Source organism: Brienomyrus brachyistius, unplaced genomic scaffold (genome assembly GCF_023856365.1).
Source record: "Brienomyrus brachyistius isolate T26 unplaced genomic scaffold, BBRACH_0.4 scaffold113, whole genome shotgun sequence".
NCBI lineage: Eukaryota > Metazoa > Chordata > Actinopteri > Osteoglossiformes > Mormyridae > Brienomyrus > Brienomyrus brachyistius.
The window spans coordinates 305,371-319,881 of NW_026042388.1; the positions used below are offsets into that span (position 1 = coordinate 305,371).

Below are 14,511 nucleotides of genomic sequence, written 5' to 3' on the forward strand. Positions count from 1 at the left end.
TAATGTACTTAAGGCACACTACTTAAGGCAAGTTAACTCGGAGAACGGCCCGACCTCAAAGGCGCATATATATAACATAAATCACCGAAAGAGTCATCAACTACTCATACATCACGACTGACGAAGATTCTGGAAATCCGACAGAAGCTAGTGAAGCAGAGAAGCGCCACAGCGCGCGGCGATCACGCCAGTAATAATAAGTGATGCGCTTCTTCCCGGAAGCGGCCCGGAAAAGGCGCTCGCGCTGAACGCATTGTGACGTGTCTCGGCGGCCCCGCCCCGTTCTGTCTTGGCCCCGGCTGCGCTGCAGTCACTACAGAAACCTGGAGAAACGAGCCCCGACGGCTGTCTCCATTCCGGCATGGATATGGGAATTATACCATTGTTCCGGAACCGAGCCCGTGCTGTACACTACCACGGAACAGTACACTTCGTGGTACTGACTTTAAAAATCAGCCGGTGGAAATCCTACTACCATTAAAGACTCGTACACTATTAATTGTGATACGGACTTCCTCTCGATGCGGAAAGATGTACCACCTATTAAATAGAAAAGGTTTTAGTTCACCTCAAAGAATGGGCTTCTATTGAGCCGCATCATTTATTTTGAAAAAAATGTATGGGAAAGTACCATTTTTTTCATCTGACATGTTACTCACGGTAAGTAATAAATGTATATATAGAGATATCATTTATTTGTACACGCGCTTTATACCTCAGCAGGTTTTTGATTTCTTTATGCGGGTATTTAAAGTGACAGTGTCTGTTTTTTTGCATTCAGTCTTCCATCGGATGGAATAAGTCATATGCCGTTTTTGTAATAAGTCATATGCCGAGTCGTGTAATTATTTTGTGTAATTCTGTTTTACATTGGCTGAATAGTATATATTATGTTGACTTATACCTCAACCATATTATTTTACAGAATGGAAGGTATAGAACAATTTAATGTGTCTGATGCAAGGGTGGACTGTACACATTATATATATATATATATATATATATATATATATATACCATTTTTTTCAGTCCACCCTTGCATCCAAGAATAGCATAGAATGTTGTCTGGAATTATTTCATTAAATGTCAGTATGTGGCTGTAATAGGAAGCGAATCCTATGCGTTGCAACACAGACAACACGATCCAGAAGATGACCAGCAATGCAGATAGGGGAAGTATGGGGGAAATCCAGGCCCTCTTGTGATCATGCTGCATGCAGATTATTAAAGCCTTACTTTTTTGTGATAACTCATGCAACACTCTTGCTTCCGAAACAAGGAAAAGCAGTATTTTGAAAAAGACTTTGTTTATATACGCAGTCCAGGTAATATATAACATGACATTACATCATATTTCACGATGTCAGTTAACCACGCTGCTACTAGCAGTGACAAAGACCCATTTTATTATGATGGGATGGGGGCTGGGCGACTGCTTGTTGTTGCTTAATTGTATGATTTGTTATCCCTTATTACACTATCGGGAAAGTATGTATGAACAGTAGCTTTTGGACAGTTTGACAAAATACACGTTGATGGTTCAGTGATGGTAATTAATTGTGGGACACTTTCCCTTGGCCTTAATCCTTATCAAGACACTGAATTATGGCTTCTCTCATGGACAGCTTTGGCAGATTTCGACACTGGGTGTCTTTCTTAGAAATGTACATAATTTCACTGAAGTTACTGTGTATGGCAAATCTGCACATGGTGCTATGAAGTGGGTTCATTCTGATTGCTTTAATGACAATATTTACATTGCGTTTGAGTTATTTAACAGACACTTTCGTCTGAGGGACTGTTCTGTCATTCAAGCGCACTGCTATAATTGCTACCTCTGCAGTCTGACATTTGCAAAAAAAAAAAAAAAATCTCTTTGGTCTTACTCACTGCATTCCTACTGGCCGTTGTTGAAGGTAAATTAGGCATGACTGCCTGTAAGGAGATGGGCAGGATGCTTGCTGATTCCTGCTGGCTGCTCATTGGTCTAACAAATTGCAGAAGGTACCCCGGTGAGCGCATTAAATTTGGAGAATGATAAAGAGTTTGTCACTCGCATAATATGATGCATTGTTGCCTTTGTCATTCAGCAGTCAGTGGTGAGCTGCATTTGACCAGCTTTTCAATATCGAAAGTTTTGAAGGGATTTTTCTGCCTGTTCTTTGATAAAAAAGTGTAAACTTCAGCTGCTGGCGTAACTATGACATCCTGGATTGAGTGTAAATACTCTCTTATCACTAATACTTGATACCTGTTTGTTTTACTTAGACTTGCTCACATATTAATCTTAAAAGACCTTTTTTGTTTAAAGTTAACTGAATTCCTGCTTCCCACAGAGTAAATTTCAAGGCTACAATCCGAAAGCAGGACCAAAAATGAATTTGTTGTTTTGTTTTTTTTTTTTAAACATAATCCTCAGCTCTATTTTGAAACAAAGATGATGGGCAAAAAGGGGACCTGGAACCTCAGGAAGTGTGTTTTAGGACCTTTTCACTTTCTGGAAACTATCTTACTGGATGGTTTTCTGACAGAACTTCCTGACTGTCTGGCTGAGGAAGACGCTCTACCATGTTCAGGAGTTTCCACAACGAGGTGTTCTTTTCTAGTATGGCACTGATGAGAGAGTAGTAGCCACGAATTGAGCTAGTGGCCATGAAATTCTTCTTGTAACGTCAAGCTTGAACTGTTAAGTGGAAGGATTGCTGTTGCCACTATTTTATTCAATCCAGTTCATCAAGCCAACTCACTCATCCAGTTATCCCTATCTGTTTTTGATCTGCTTATCCAGTATAAGTTTGCAAGGGGGATTGCCTTAGAGGACATAAGGCTGGGGTACACCCTGTACAGGATGCCAGTCTATTGCCGGATGCAGAAGTAATTTAGAGATGGGCGTGAGGTGACAGTGCCCCCCACTGAGGCAGTTCTTGCCCACCCATTTAGCTGTTGTTCTCGATAAAATTAAATGTAGCTGGGAGTAATGATTACGTAATTTCTGCAGTCTTGAAATGAACAAAGGGAAATGGGCTGTTCTTGTCCCCCCCCCCTGCCCTCCCCCGGCCCCGCACCTCCCTCACGGGTATTTGGTAGGGCACCAGTATGTTCCTGACAACCTGCTGACAGTGAGTCTGCTTAGCAGAGTTGGAATCCCCCCTTATCAGAGCTGGCAGAGGCACAGGGAACTGTGTGTGTGTGTGTGGGGGGGGGGGGGGGGGGGGGGGGGGCTTGGTCTCATTTCCCCTAGTAGTATCACGTGTCTATTTCGTGATGATTAAAAGACTGCAGATTTTCTTACACCTCAGAGATAAAGTCATGTGACGTTCGCTGGAATATTTCATACCTGTTGATACCCATCAAAAAACACCTAAGGGGTGCTTGCTAGTTTGTATCGGCATCTGTGAGTATATTTTAAGCATTTTATATCCAGCTGTGTTAATAAAAATCTTGCGGCGAGAACAAAGTAGTACTTTGTGGCACACATGTTAAGTATACCCATCCCCTAAGCCATTCTGGGTGAAGTGCATTGCAATAACTTAAATATTAACACAGTAAGTGTGAAAGAGCATATCAGGAAACTGATGCGCAAATACACACTAGCATCTTGGCATGGAGAGACCCAGAAGCCAAATATTTTGTGGAAGTTCATAATAATAATAATAATCATTGATACTTTATTGACCCCCTTGTGGAAATTCTCTTTATGCCTCCCGCCACGTGCTCTCTATAGGTGACAGCCAGCTGGCCATGAAGGGCTGCCACCTGCAGCGGTACCCAGGGAGCTGGGGCATAAGGGCCTCACTGACCTTCTGCTCAGAGACGTAGCCCACTGAGCCGCATGCCGCCCCCATTCTTCTCACCTTTTGTTAAGAACACGTTTCTTAACCTTTGTAGTAATTCTGAGACTCATGTGACTCCTGGTTTTCCATTTAATGAGGTACAAGGCATGGCAATAAAATCATTAAGGGGTAGAATGACATAAAACCGAACATCTTCCATCATTTATCTGATCCTACCCTTCTGAGGGAAGCAATACGTGCAGCCGGATGAAACGCAGAGAAGGGCCGATGTGAGATCTGAGAAACACGGTGTCTTTTGATTATAACTTAAAACCCCCTTTTAAAACAGGATAGTTCTCTTGCGATAGCATTGTGTCCTTCAAGGCCGGTGTGAGCCTTTCTGCCCCGTTTGTGACAAACCTAAAGATTATCCTACTTTTCCCACATTTTCTGCTTTTTAAATGCTCATCAGTCTTGGGTAAGTTGTGGTATGTATAGACCTGCATATTTTTAAAGCTAGTATGTGGCATTTTCTCCCAGAGCACTGTGCACCATGCTGTCACCTTTAAGGCGGTCCTTCGAACAGTGGCCATGTTGCTTTCAGTAGCTCCTATGAGAATGTCTGGCTTTGTTTAATTGCTATTCGTTTTCACGAGGCTTGAGCCACACAGCTGAATGAGCCCTGGTTGCCTTTTGGGGAATGGGGTGGGCAGTCTAAGCATAGGAATTGGTAACAGAGTGGGATTTTCGGATGTGGCGCCCTTATTCTGTGCATTTTGGGGGGGATTTCGGGTAATGTGCTTCATCTGTGGCATTAGCATAGCTGGAAAATAGGACTCCACAACATCTACTGTGACGTCTGAGGTGTTTCAGCTATTAAAATTGCTTTGTCAAGCCCCCCCCCCCACCCCAATCTGTTAGATTTAAGAGCACCTTGTGCACAAAAAAGTGATGATTCAGCTCCCTCTGCTGACAATAAATATTGCGGGTTAATGCTTTCAACATCACTTATTTTAGAGCGAAGTTGCACCTCTGCCAAACAGCGAACTGGGCGGAACCCTTTTAGTTTTCCGCTGTTGAATGAGAGAATAAGACGCACTTTGTAGAATTTGTGCTATTCCAGGATGGATGTGGACTGCAAGGGCAAGAAGAAGTGTAGTCATCTTTAGTGGCATTTTGTGACCAAAGGACGTTGAGCTGCACGTAGGCTACAGGAAAAGGATCCATTTGTCAGTGTGACACTCAGAAGGTCTTGTTGTGTTCTATCACTATAGGTAGATTAGGTTTCCCCTTTGAAATACTTAATTATGTACTCTGAGACCATCCATCTACCCATCGTCTAACTGCTGATGCTGTTATGGGTGACTGGACCTTAAGCAGTATAGGACACAAAGCCCAGCATTGCATGGATCACACTCATAGAAGCTCACAATCATACTCTATAGAGACACCAGTGTGACATACTGCATGTCTTTGGACTGTGGGAGGAAAACCACATATACACAACACAGTCAGAACATGCGAACTTCACATACAGAGTAACCTGAGAGATATGAGGGGATGGTGCTTCCCAATGAGCCAATACTATACGGTCCGCATTGTTAATAACTGCTGAAAAGTGAAAAAGACTGATACACATTGTATAGGGACTGGTCAGCCACTGCAGACACTTAACATTATAACTCAAAAAGTGTTTGACTAATTAAATTTAGAGCCCCAAAATTGAAGCAGCACTGCATAGTGATAGGAAAGAAAAATACAATTTTGACCATTGATCCCATTAGTGCAGTAACTGAAACATTATTTAAAGGACTGGCAGGTGAAGAAGCTGCTTCCTTCAGTGGGATGGAGGGGTTGTGTGGTCCAGCAGCAAGAGGATAAGGATGGCAGACGTGTAGTTAGGCTGGGTGGGCAGGCAGGGAACTGCCTGCCATCAGGAACTCCAAGACAGAGAATTCAACAGTGCTTTAATAAAACTGTCTGGCAAATTGTTAAAATTTTATGAGGTATTTTGTAGTGCAGTATGGAGATAAGGAGTCTCCGGCAGGTCTAATGAACTATGGCAGCTTAACTGGGTGGGAGAGGTGGGAGGGAACAAAGGCATGAGGAATCCCCAAGCACCAGAACTTCAACAACAACCGGGGAATCTGCAATGTAAATGTGTACATGTGTATGGTGAAGTTTAATGATGAAATCTGGTCCAATGTTTACAGAATTAGGCGTCCATAAGAATATGAAAAATATATTAACAATCATCTTGGTTGTTTGTAATAGACACAAATATCAGCAAAACATTACATTTAAGGTAAACCACATTAACACGCAATGGTAGCAAAAACCTTCAGACATAGTAGACGTGTGATGTTATGCAGATTTACACATGTGCTGTAGTGCTTGGAAGTTTCGCCGGGTAGGAAAAAAGTGCAGAACAGTAATATTTTTGATTCGCTTTTAGTTTGGCAACATTTATTGTGGATGAACCCCCCTGTTTGTTGGCATGGAAATCCCATTTTAACATGGATTTATCTCAGTCACTGAATTATTTCATTAACGTTAATGTTTAAAAAATGTGGATACCCCTCCAGTTCCTTATGGTAATATAATAATGAATTCCATGGTGATGTCACCATTCGTCAGGGAGAGTGTACTTTTGCAATAAACTGTGAGTAGTAAATAACATTTTTCTATAAATGGTTTTGTGATAATTGCTTTCCTTCAGTCAAGTGTCACTCACCAAATACAGTGTGGCACTTGGAGACGATACAGTAGATGACATAATGTTGCTGTTACAGTTGTTGTCATGTTTTTTTTATTTTTATTTTAGCTGCTGTTCACCCTCGTCAGTAACTTCTCTGCCCTGGCTCTGACTCCCAGCACTGCAACGGAGCCACTGTCCACCCGCCAGTACTACCACACAGACCCCAGTACGGGTGCCCAGCTAGCTTGTGACAAGTGCCCTGCAGGCACCTACGTCTCCAAACACTGCACCCAATACGCCGTGCGTGAGTGCAGTCGCTGCCAAGATGGCACTTACACGCGTGGTGCAAACGGTGCCCGCCAGTGCCACCGCTGCCGGAGCCACTGTAAGGCGCCCTTTGAGGAGAGGGCCCCCTGCACCGTGACGTCCGACCGCGTGTGTTCCTGCCCGCCAGGCACATTTGGCGACAGGGGCGACTGCCGGCCAGACACACAGTGTGGGAAGGGCTGGGGCGTGAGGAAGAAGGGAAGCGAGACGGAGGATGTCAAGTGCAGGCCGTGTTCGCCTGGGACCTACTCTGACATGCCCTCCAGCGTGCTGAAGTGCAGGACTCACACCAACTGCACAGCACAGGGCCTGGTGGTGCTGGTCGAGGGCTCCAGGGAGTCAGACAACACCTGTGGGCCCCTGCCCGCTAACGAACCCTCAGCCACCCTAGATCCAGCTTGGCCGACATCTGCTGAGGCCATCTTGGCTGTTTTGGTGCACAAAGGTAAAGACCGGGGTTTGGGGTACATGTGCAAGTGTAACTGTCTGTTCTCTCTTGAACACTAGCTTTCGCGGAAAGTTTTGTGGCAAGTGCTGCTATGGACTGATAACTGGGTTGAATTTTTGTCCTGGGGCTGCAAGATATTTAATGATATTGATGAGTTTATGAGGTTTTTGAGACTCACTCTGGGGTTTATATAATATATATAGTATATACTATTTAAACATATATTAACTGGCCACTTTATAATTCTAATACTTTGTTCTGCTTCTGGAAACATTCGTTGGAGATTTTGGTCCATGTTGATGTGATTGCATCACATCATTGCTACAGATTTATCAACTTCACACTCATTCTGCACATTCCTTATCTCACCACATCCCAAAGGTACTGTATCCCAAAGGTTATCAAACAGGGAGCCACGGCCCACTAGGGGGCCTCAGCGAGGCCTGAGGGTGGGGGGCAAACAATTTGTGTGAGAAGAGTAGAAAAATATGACATTGCAAAAGCTTGGTCGGGGTGGCAGCCTATATTTACCAATACAGACAATCCTCTACTTACAAACTTTCAACTTAAGAACTTTCAGACATATGACTGAATAGGACTGTAAGTCCAAATTGCGTTCCTTGTGCTCCTGTTTCCTGTTCGCAACGCCAAATTCGCCTAGTACGACTTCTGGCCGCTACTCAGCGTAATGTGCGTACTCACTGCATCCTAGTTCTTTGTACTTACAATTACATTTCAAGTTACGAATGGCTGTTCGGAACGTGTCTCGTTTGCAAGTAGAGTAGCGTCTGTATAGCATGAATAACATGATCACCGTTTATATCAATGTGTGTTAATAGTTAATAGTTAAAATTAGGGCTTTATTAACGTTTTTAGATGGAAATCAATAGTACTCCTTCCTGGTTGTAAACAGCATGAGAGAGATTGTAATGTAAAACAGAATTCACAATTAAAATTAAACCATTCAGCTAGTGTTTCGGGGGAATCCGACGGAGGGGAAAGGCGAAGATTCATTGGTTCATTTCAGTTCAAAACATTGTAAAAAATATTGGAATTTGCAATATATGTTTTAATGTGTTGAAGGTTAATACCTTAAAATAAAAAAAGACATTGGCAATGTTTATCATTGCAGAATGCATACAAAAAAAGCATTTTCCTGGACATAGGGAGTCCTTGGATGGAAAAAAGGTTGAGAACCACTGCTCTACTGGATTCAAATCTGGTGCTTTGGGCAGCCAGTGAACACAAGTACAGTGAAGTACAGTGAACTCATTGTCATGTTCGCGGAACCAGACTGAGATTTGTGAATTCTTCTGCAGGAAGTGACAACCAGAAGATGCAGCTATACACAGATAGGCTTTGGCATTTAATCGATGCTCGATTGGGAGTAGGGGGCCCAGTGTGTGCCAAGAAATCATTCCTCACATCAGCAGCCCGAACTGCTGACACAAGGCAGTTTGCGTCCATGGATTCATGCTTAAGTCTAGGCTAAATTTGGATCCTGCCATCTGCATTTCTCAGTACATATTGAAGCAGATAACATTTTTCCAATCTTCAACTACCCAGTTTCGGTGAGCCACTGTGTCCTTATTTTCCTGTGTTTAGTGGAAATTGATGTGGCCTTCTGCTGTTGTAGCCCATCCACATCAAGGTTCATCGCGTTGTGCAGTGAGAAATGCTTTTCTGCTCACCGCCACTGCAAAGACTGGGTATTTATGTTAGTGAAGTCTTCCAGTCAGCTGTAACCAGTCTGGCCATTCACTCCGATCTCCCTCATCAACAAGGCGCACCCACACAAATGCCGCTCAAAGACCATTCTGTGTAAGACTGATGTGTGTGAAACCTCCCTGCCTGGCACCAACAACAGTGCCACGGTCATAACTCACTTAAATCACCTTTCTACCTCATTCCAGTATTTGATCTGACCGTTTACTGGAGCTCTTGGCCCGTATCAGATCAGAGCTTCTCCAAAATATCAAGGCTTGTGGTGCGTTCACAGTCAGCTGTGGTGAGAACCTACTTAGAGTGGTCCAAGAAGGGAAAAACCATGATCTACCAACAGAATGTTGGGCAACTACTCATCAAGTGAACGAAAGATCTCTCGTAGGGTGTGAATTAATAGAAAGCCTACTGTGGCACAAATTGTAGATAGCTGACGTGATTTGCTTCGCCTGCACGTGGCCCTAATGTTTTTGTTCCTCAATATACAGTACAGATATACTGTGTGTGTTTCTACCTAAATGGAAAACATGTTGGTCTCGTACCTTTGGTTTAGGCTACGTCTAACTATTCTTGGGAATTTTTATACCGTCCAGACATTCTATTGATAATATTTTTAAAAGCAGCACTTTTAACACTGTTTAGTATAAAATTTGTCAAGTGGGGGGTGGGAGTCCCACAATAAATCCTGCCAGCAAAATCCTAATAGCTTCCAGTTTGTGCTTTTCAGGTTTTCATGGGTAGCTATATTGCTGCATACTTCATGTTTTTCACCCATTGCTTCACTATTACTCTTTTCTTACTGGACAGTTTCAGCCACTCTGGCTAGCTCAATAAATGTGTACAAGTCTGCCCCTAGTGGCAGTGGCATGTCCATTATTTTACAGGCCCGTTAGACAATACAAAACTGAAAAGATGCATGTTAGATAACTAACAGTAGCCTACGTAAATCTTCAAGAATTTGAACATGGATTTTTGCTAACGATTATGTATTTTTTTTTTTATTCAAATTTTCCTCAAATAAAGAAGTTTGACCTCACAGGCCTAGTGTGCACATCACAAGATAGGCCGGCAATCTGTCTATTGTGTTCCATCCTCCTAGGGGAACCCTCTGGATCACCATGACCCTGCCTTGGGATCCCGTACTGGGGAGAAGATGTGGAGGGATAGTTTTAACACAAACTTATTTGTTTAGCACAAATTTAGGATCACTAGGTTATTGGGTTATGAGAGTGTGTTGCGTGTATTGTGTTTTATATATAACAGAAGTTTAAACTGATTCTGATTTGTAAGAGGCAAATTGAGGTGTTATTTTGAATTTCTCAGGTGGGGTAAACTGGTTTGCCTTTCTCTTCAGTCCATCAGTAGATTACCGCTGCTATTTTCAAGACAAACTGAGTATTTGAGCTGAGCAAAACCCCTGTGAAACCCGTTGAAAATATCAGAGTTTTCACCAACATGTAGCACTTCAGGTTAGCTCCCTGTGACTGTGGCCGGAGTAGAAATCTAAAAATTTGATGCGAGTCTTCCTGTACTGAATGTCCCCTGTTCAGTTAGTTCGTTATTGATGAACTTTGTTATTTAATGACTTGCTCTGGGTGATGAGGGGGGGGGGGGGGTAAACAGTGTGAAAGCAGAACTGGATCGTACTAATATGTAAAAAAAAATATTTACAGGGGTTTCCAAAGGAAAAGATCTGCGTCCGCACTACCGTTATCACTAGCGTTGAAGAAAAGTGTCTGCGTTCACACTGCTCCATGTAAAAGGCACGTGACGTAGCTATGAGTGGGTTGCTAATGTATATATTTCTGAGATTTTTCATTTGTACATTTAACCAAAGCTTTTTGTAATACACTTTTAGAAGTGGTTCACTTTATATTTTATTTGTTCATTGTAGCTCGAGCACGATGTGTCATTTGCACGTTTTTTTTGTCCAACCAAAAAGTGCCGAAGTATATATTTTGAATCATTTATTTTGACTTTGATTAGTAATAAAGTTCCATTTTTATAAACACTAGACTAGTGTGCTTGAAGTAAATGCACGTATTTTATTTAGCAAAAGTGAAATATCACAGTATAGTAGCATTGCTAACACAAAGTTTATATAAAAGGAACCATCACAGCAACAACACAGGGATCTAGAAATTTAGTCTCTACATGTCTTTACATGTCTCACTCTCTTCCCTCAGTTTCAGTGCACTCTCGTGTTCGATGGCTGAATGTCTTTATCATTATCTAGAGCTGCACTTAAACTTGGCTCAGGTACAATCTCATTTTGAGCTCCACAATAGTTGTGAACATCATACAACATCACACAAAACACGATTTAGCTGGACACAAGTAAATCCTCCATGTTCATATGTGGCTCACTTGTGTGAAAACAAAGGCAAAGCATTCGTCATTCCTGGCAGGAATAACCAATCAGGAAAAGGCACATCAAAACAAAGAGAGATAATCAGGAAAGGGTCACGATCTAAGTATGAATCAATCGAAGCTCATTGTTGTAGACGTAACAAAAGTTTTACGTTTATGAACGTCCGCGCTAATGTGCTTACAGAAGGATTAGTTGTTGAAGAGCAGTTAAATTTTTCTCCGTTTCTGGGAAAAAAAGATCCGTGGTATTGCTAACGGAAAGCTAAACCGGAATAAAATTTTTGTGTCACTAAATGAAAACTTATGTGGATGGGCTGTTAAGGCTCTTACCACAAGAACTGCCTCTTGTAACTTACTGCCCACGTGCTCCTGTTTTTTGCTATGTAGGTGCCCCCCCCCCCCCCCCCCCCCAATCTCAGTCCCCCACAGGATCCATATGACCCTAACATCACCCCCACCTGGCCTGCCGATAGTGAGGTGCCACTAAGTAGCTGACCAATGTGACTTATCCTGTTTCTCGATACTGTCGTACCTTTGATCAGAGTTAATGTTTTAAAATCCTCACTGAGGGCTCCCTGGCACATTTGCAAATAAAGGACACATCACCTTTACCAGAAGTGAATTTTCTTCCACACTAGTATACATTAGGACAATAAGTTCTGTGATTTTTTTTTAGGAGACATGTGAGGAATGGTCAGGTGTTGCTTGATCTTACCACTGGCGCATTAAACTTTAGTAGTAATTTGAACGTCTAACTTACTGGGCAATCATCACTACGACATGGCCCACACTCAGCGGCCGTTGTGGAAGCGTGGCTGGAAGGTTTTTCAGGTTTTTGTCTTTGAATTTGCTTTTGTTTTTCCGATACTTATGAGTATGTTAATGCCAATATTGTAAATTGCTGAAAATGGCAAGCTAGGTTATGCAATTTATATATGGGCAAGTGAACCAATGCTTTTTGTTCCTTTATTTGGCATATGAGATGCTTCTGTCCAGTTCATCGGGATTTACAATGTTTTCACCTGTTTACGCATCTGTATGTTTTACACCAAGCAGTTCTTTAAGAGCCTGACTAAAGGGTACAATAGGGTCCACCTTTAGGCTGGATTTCATGGTCAAACCACTATGTTGGCGCACGTGCAACCAGTTTAACAGGATAGCATGAATGGTGAACAACTTAATGTTTGTTATGTTTTAGTACGTCGTCTGAGTAGGCAAAGGTTAAACTACATTAAACTGCCGCACCCTTATTGTTTCAGGTTGGCCACCTGAACATTTTCTGTTTGAATGTCACATAAAAAGTAACTTGAGGTCTACTGCGGGAAGGTGGGCAACCAACCATATACCGAGCAGTCCTGAAAGACATCACCTAGGCAACTAATTAAATGCAAGCAAAGTGGGAATCGCTGTGTCCTCCGATATGGGAGCTGTAACTCAGGAACAAAGGCAGGCTGTTCAACAGGGCTCAAATTCACAACCACAGCAGCTCCAAACCGAGCAATAATGCTATTCGTGTTTGCCATAGCATCTGATGGATGCCTGATCCGGCACCTAGCCTGGTGTTTGTACTAAACACGGCTTTTTTTTAAGCCTAACAGGTAGAAGGCATAACTTGTGTGACTTTGCCCTTGCCATGTCTTTCGGTGTGCCTGTTTTAGCCTCCCTTGGTGTAGTGCATGTTCATGTTGATGGGTTGCATGGCTCTGCAATAGGGTTTCTTAGTATTTTTAATGGGAAGTGAATGAAAGGAACTGAAATTTGTTGATTCGCATGTACTGAAATGACAATGAGGAAGTGACAAAAAACCAAAAAGAAAGGAAAATGAGCAGTATTAGTCTATTTCAGATCTCGTATTGGATTATTCAGGCAGGTCACAGCTGGCAGGTATCAGGCTTGAGGATATTTTGTACATAATAGACGCATCCTATTGAAATTCTGCCCTTGTGTTTTGTTGCCTGGATTAAGGCTCATTTTGACTGAGTTTAAGATTCTCACTTTGTACCTCTCACTGTATGTCTTTGTGTAGACACCTTCGACATGACAGGTGTTCACGACTCGCATGTACCGCCATCGCAGTCAGGCAGCGGAGAAAAGCCGGAGAGCTTCGCAATTAGAGATATGGCTGCGGAAGCCCTACACTACGACGCGTCGACCACAGAATCTCCAGGGAGCCACTTTAAACCACCCCTCGACCTCCAAGACCACCAGCCAGCCAACAAGCGTGCCATGGACTCTCAGGTGCAGGTAGATAACAATGTACTGAGCCCCGGGTCCTGGCCTCCCCGGCGTGGGTCTCCTCGGGGTCATGCTAACCAGCATTTCGACATCAACGAGCACCTGCCCTGGATGGTGGTGTTGCTCCTGCTGCTGGTGCTGGTGGTCATCGTGGTCTGCAGCGTGAAGAGGAGCTCACGCATGCTGAAGAAGGGCCCACGCCAGGACCCCAGCAGCATCATGGAGAAGGCAGCCCAGAAGAAGCCTGCTGCCCCCACACAGGTGAAGGAGAAGTGGATCTACTACTCCAGTGCCCAGGGTGAGTGCAGGGGTTTCAGTTAGCATTGGAGGTACTGGATACAAGGAGTCATAGGACAAGATTTTAGTAAAAATATCTATAGCAGTGTTTATCAATCCAGTCCTGGGGGATCCACAGAGAGTCTACATTTTTGGTCCCTTCCAGCTCCCTCCTGGCAGTAAAAATGTGGACTGTCTGGCAGGGAGCTCGGAGGGAACCAAAACAGGTACCATCTGTGCTTTCCCGAGGACCGGTTTGGGAAACACTGATCTACAGTGTATGTTATTTGTATTGAGAGGGAAGAGATCATGAGAGTGTTTATCTGTTGTATTTATTAATTTGCCTTAGTGGATACTTATAAACTTTTTATGTGGATACATATTTACTAAAATAATTCAAGTCAAGAATCGATGTGTAAAGGTAGGACTGCTGTTGTCCTGGGACTTAAACTGACCTTTGTCTGGACATAGAGATATTAAAACATGGACACAGTGACTGATTGCTCTTGTCAGTACTCACAGGCTGTAAGTTACTTAAAACAGGAGGGCCATTGGTAATGCTCGTCATCTGATGTCTGTATGTAAACTTTGCCCCTGTTGTGCAGCTGATGAGTTTTATTATACCAGTTCATGTAGTTTTATTTAATGTCTGCTGCCAGAAC

The 14,511-nt window shown here is 43.0% G+C and overlaps 1 protein-coding gene across 1 annotated transcript in view; it reads left to right on the top strand.

Moving 5' to 3' along the window:
- Positions 1-295: 295 nt before the first annotated feature.
- Positions 296-14,511, top strand: part of tnfrsf21 (tumor necrosis factor receptor superfamily, member 21) — a 28,147-nt gene continuing 13,931 nt past the window's right edge. The window contains exons 1-3 of the mRNA XM_049004633.1: positions 296-660; positions 6,598-7,243; positions 13,365-13,871. Of these exons, the coding sequence (XP_048860590.1) occupies positions 616-660; positions 6,598-7,243; positions 13,365-13,871 (1,198 nt within the window). The 5' untranslated portion in view covers positions 296-615. The remainder of the gene's footprint in view (positions 661-6,597; positions 7,244-13,364; positions 13,872-14,511) is intronic.